Source organism: Zingiber officinale, chromosome 5A (assembly GCF_018446385.1).
Source record: "Zingiber officinale cultivar Zhangliang chromosome 5A, Zo_v1.1, whole genome shotgun sequence".
NCBI lineage: Eukaryota > Viridiplantae > Streptophyta > Magnoliopsida > Zingiberales > Zingiberaceae > Zingiber > Zingiber officinale.
This window is the reverse complement of record NC_055994.1, coordinates 115,414,723-115,417,559: the sequence shown is the minus strand read 5'-3', so window position 1 is coordinate 115,417,559 and position 2,837 is coordinate 115,414,723. Positions and strand designations below refer to the sequence as shown.

Genomic DNA, 2,837 nt, shown 5'->3' with positions numbered 1-2,837 from the left:
TGATCGACCAAAATTCTATTTTCTTCAAAATAGAATCAGCACAATAAAAAGTATAGCAAGTACAATGTATGCTCTATTTTTGATAATTAACATTGTCTTATCTCAACTTCAAAACTCATGTAAGTTTTTTAATCGAATCATCGCCTAGATACTTCTCCTGAACTTATCTTATTTTTCTTACTTAGCCAAACATCTAATCTTACTGATCCGTTTAGACTTGCTCAGTTTAATGTCTGATCCTCTTACCCACTAGGGCATCCTTCTACTTGATGTCTAATCCTACTAATCCACCAAGTCTTTCCTGTCATATTTTAATTCGACAACTCATTTGGTCTTCCTCTATCAGTGTCTTGTCAACTTGATCCACTGAGACTCGTTCGGTCTAGTGTCTAGTCCTTTTGACTCATTAGGATTTTTAAATTTTAACTTTAAATCATTTGTCATATATCAAAATATAAATTTGATTATCTGATATCATATATCTGTACCAATAGATTCAACCTTAGAGTGATTAGATTTAGAGTGCTAATCAACTGGTAGAGTTGAGTAGTTGATTGATGAACTCAAAATCATGAAATTATGATTTGGTCAAATTTAGGGTTTAGAGCAATCAACTCACAAAGATAGTAGTTGACTGATGGAGTAGTCAACTAACTTATCTACTTAGGTTGGAATGCCAACGAGCACGATGTTTTTGTTCGAGGACCAGTCACAGTGCATAAATACTTAACTGGTCATGGTAAGTAGTCAATTGATGGTGTGTGGAAGTTAGAAATGAGTCATTTAGCGAATAAAATTGTTGTTAATGATTGAATTTGCAATACATTGTTATGATAATCTAGTTGACTAATGGTGAATAATAATCTAGTCATATAGCGGACGGGATGGGATGGGTTAGCCTCTCATCTCTATGGATTTGAAAATTTCCAATAATAACTCAACCCAGTCGAAAATGGATTAAGTGGAAATGGGGAAAACTCAGCTAACTAGATAGCAATATAATTCGTGTTCCACTTCCACATGATAAATCTTTAAAATACTACATTAGATGCTATATCAAATATGACGACGGTCGACAAGGACGATATAATTGATATAGACGTCTTCTTTGTTTTTTCCATTCTTGAAGTTGTAAGCAACACCACCACTAGACTACAGGTATCTAGAGATATCCGACATATAAAAAAATTGCCAAACGGAAGATCCATGTCCTTTCCTAGAACCTCTGAGATTTCCACCCTGTCGTTTGCTCCGCCAACTCTCTTCTATATATGTTGCTCTCTTCTTCTTCCTCGATTCCCTCTCCGTCCTGCTTCTGTGATAAATAATTCTTAATGGGTTCCTTGTCTTCCCCTCCTCTGTCTCCTTCGCGACCGGATCAGAATCCGGCCAGCGGCTTCAGAATCTTCCTCTCTTTTTCCGGCCGCGATGAGACCACCGACGCTACCCTGCCCAATTGGCTGGAGAACTACAACCCTTGCGACAACACCAGAGGCTACGCCGGATTGATACCGGGGATCCCGCCTGGCCACGTCCTCAAAGATTTCTCCATGGTGGCCCTCGCCGGCTTCGTCTACGTCATCGGCGGCCGGCTCTGCCTCAAGGAACCCCCGTCCGGCGAGCGAGACGTGGACGTGCGACCGGACGTGGTCCGTTACGACGTGGAATCGGGCGAGTGGTCGGCGTGCGCTCCCCTCGCCCTCCAGCGGTTCGACTTCGCCTGCGCGCCGTGCAACGGGAAGATCTTCGTGGCGGGCGGGCTGTGCTCCGTGTCGAACGCGCGGGGCACGACGGCGGGGGAAGTGTACGATCCGGCGCGGGACGCCTGGGCCCCTCTCCCGGACATGGCGGCGATGCGGTACAAGTGCGTGGGCGTGGCGTGGCAGGGCCGGTTCCACGTGGTGGGCGGATTCGCGCAGCGGGAGGGCGCCGGTTGGCTCACGGTGATGGAACGCAGCTCGGCGGAGGTGTTCGACGAGGAGCAGGGTAAGTGGGAGCTCGTGCCGGGGATGTGGCAGCTGGACGTGCCGCCCAATCAGATCGTGGAGGTGGGAGGGCGGCTCTTCAGCTCCGGCGACTGCCTCAACAGCTGGAAGGGGCACATCGAGACCTACGACGGGAAACTGAACATATGGAGCGTGATCGAGCGGTCGCAGATGCAGCAACTGTCGTCGCTGGTGGCGGAGAGGCAGGAGATGAGGAGGGTGTACCTGACCATGGCTCAGATTGGGGCGCATCTCTACTTCGTGGCAGGGTATCAGTCGGCGGCAGGCGACGGCGAACCGAGGTCGATGTCGGTGGTGCATGCTTTCGACACGGCGGCGGGGGCCGGGGAGGCGTGGGGGACCTTCGAGCCGTTGATGGAGGATGGGAATAAGGAGCTGTGCAGTCACTGCTGCGTGCTGCAGCTCTCCCATTAATTAATTAGTACAATCCATTATTATTAATTATTAATTATTAATTTAGACCTTTATCATCCTGTCCCTAGGACCCTATCCTATATATTAACGATGCAACTCCAATCATGTAGAAATTAATTTATTTTCACGTATGCGTATGGAAAGAATTTTCTTGCGCCGGCAAGAAGGTGAATACACTAGCCATTAGATCCATATGAGGGGATCACAATTAAAATAGAGTAAATTTTTTTATGTGATTTCATACCCAAAAATCTCCGAAGGAATTTTTTAGAGAGCTGGTACCTCAGTCAATAATATCCAAAAAAGAGACTTATATTGATAAGAACATATGTAAGTGGAGGTTCGTACCTCGCAAGAACACTCCTAATTCAATTGTTGCGCTGCATATGAACCATAAATTATTCGGCAACTTTTTCA

At 46.2% G+C, this 2,837-nt stretch overlaps 1 protein-coding gene across 1 annotated transcript; it reads left to right on the top strand.

Moving 5' to 3' along the window:
- The first annotated feature begins 1,319 nt into the window (after positions 1-1,319).
- Positions 1,320-2,454, top strand: LOC121983157 (F-box/kelch-repeat protein At1g67480-like). Its single transcript, XM_042536117.1, has one exon. The coding sequence runs from the start codon at positions 1,335-1,337 to the stop codon at positions 2,418-2,420; it is 1,086 nt and encodes a 361-aa protein (XP_042392051.1). The 5' UTR covers positions 1,320-1,334; the 3' UTR covers positions 2,421-2,454.
- The last annotated feature ends 383 nt before the right edge of the window (positions 2,455-2,837 follow it).

Excerpts from the sequence above, each read along its gene's own strand:
- LOC121983157 (XM_042536117.1), top strand. The coding sequence starts at position 1,335 with ATGGGTTCCTTGTCTTCCCCTCCTCTGTCTCCTTCGCGACCGGATCAG.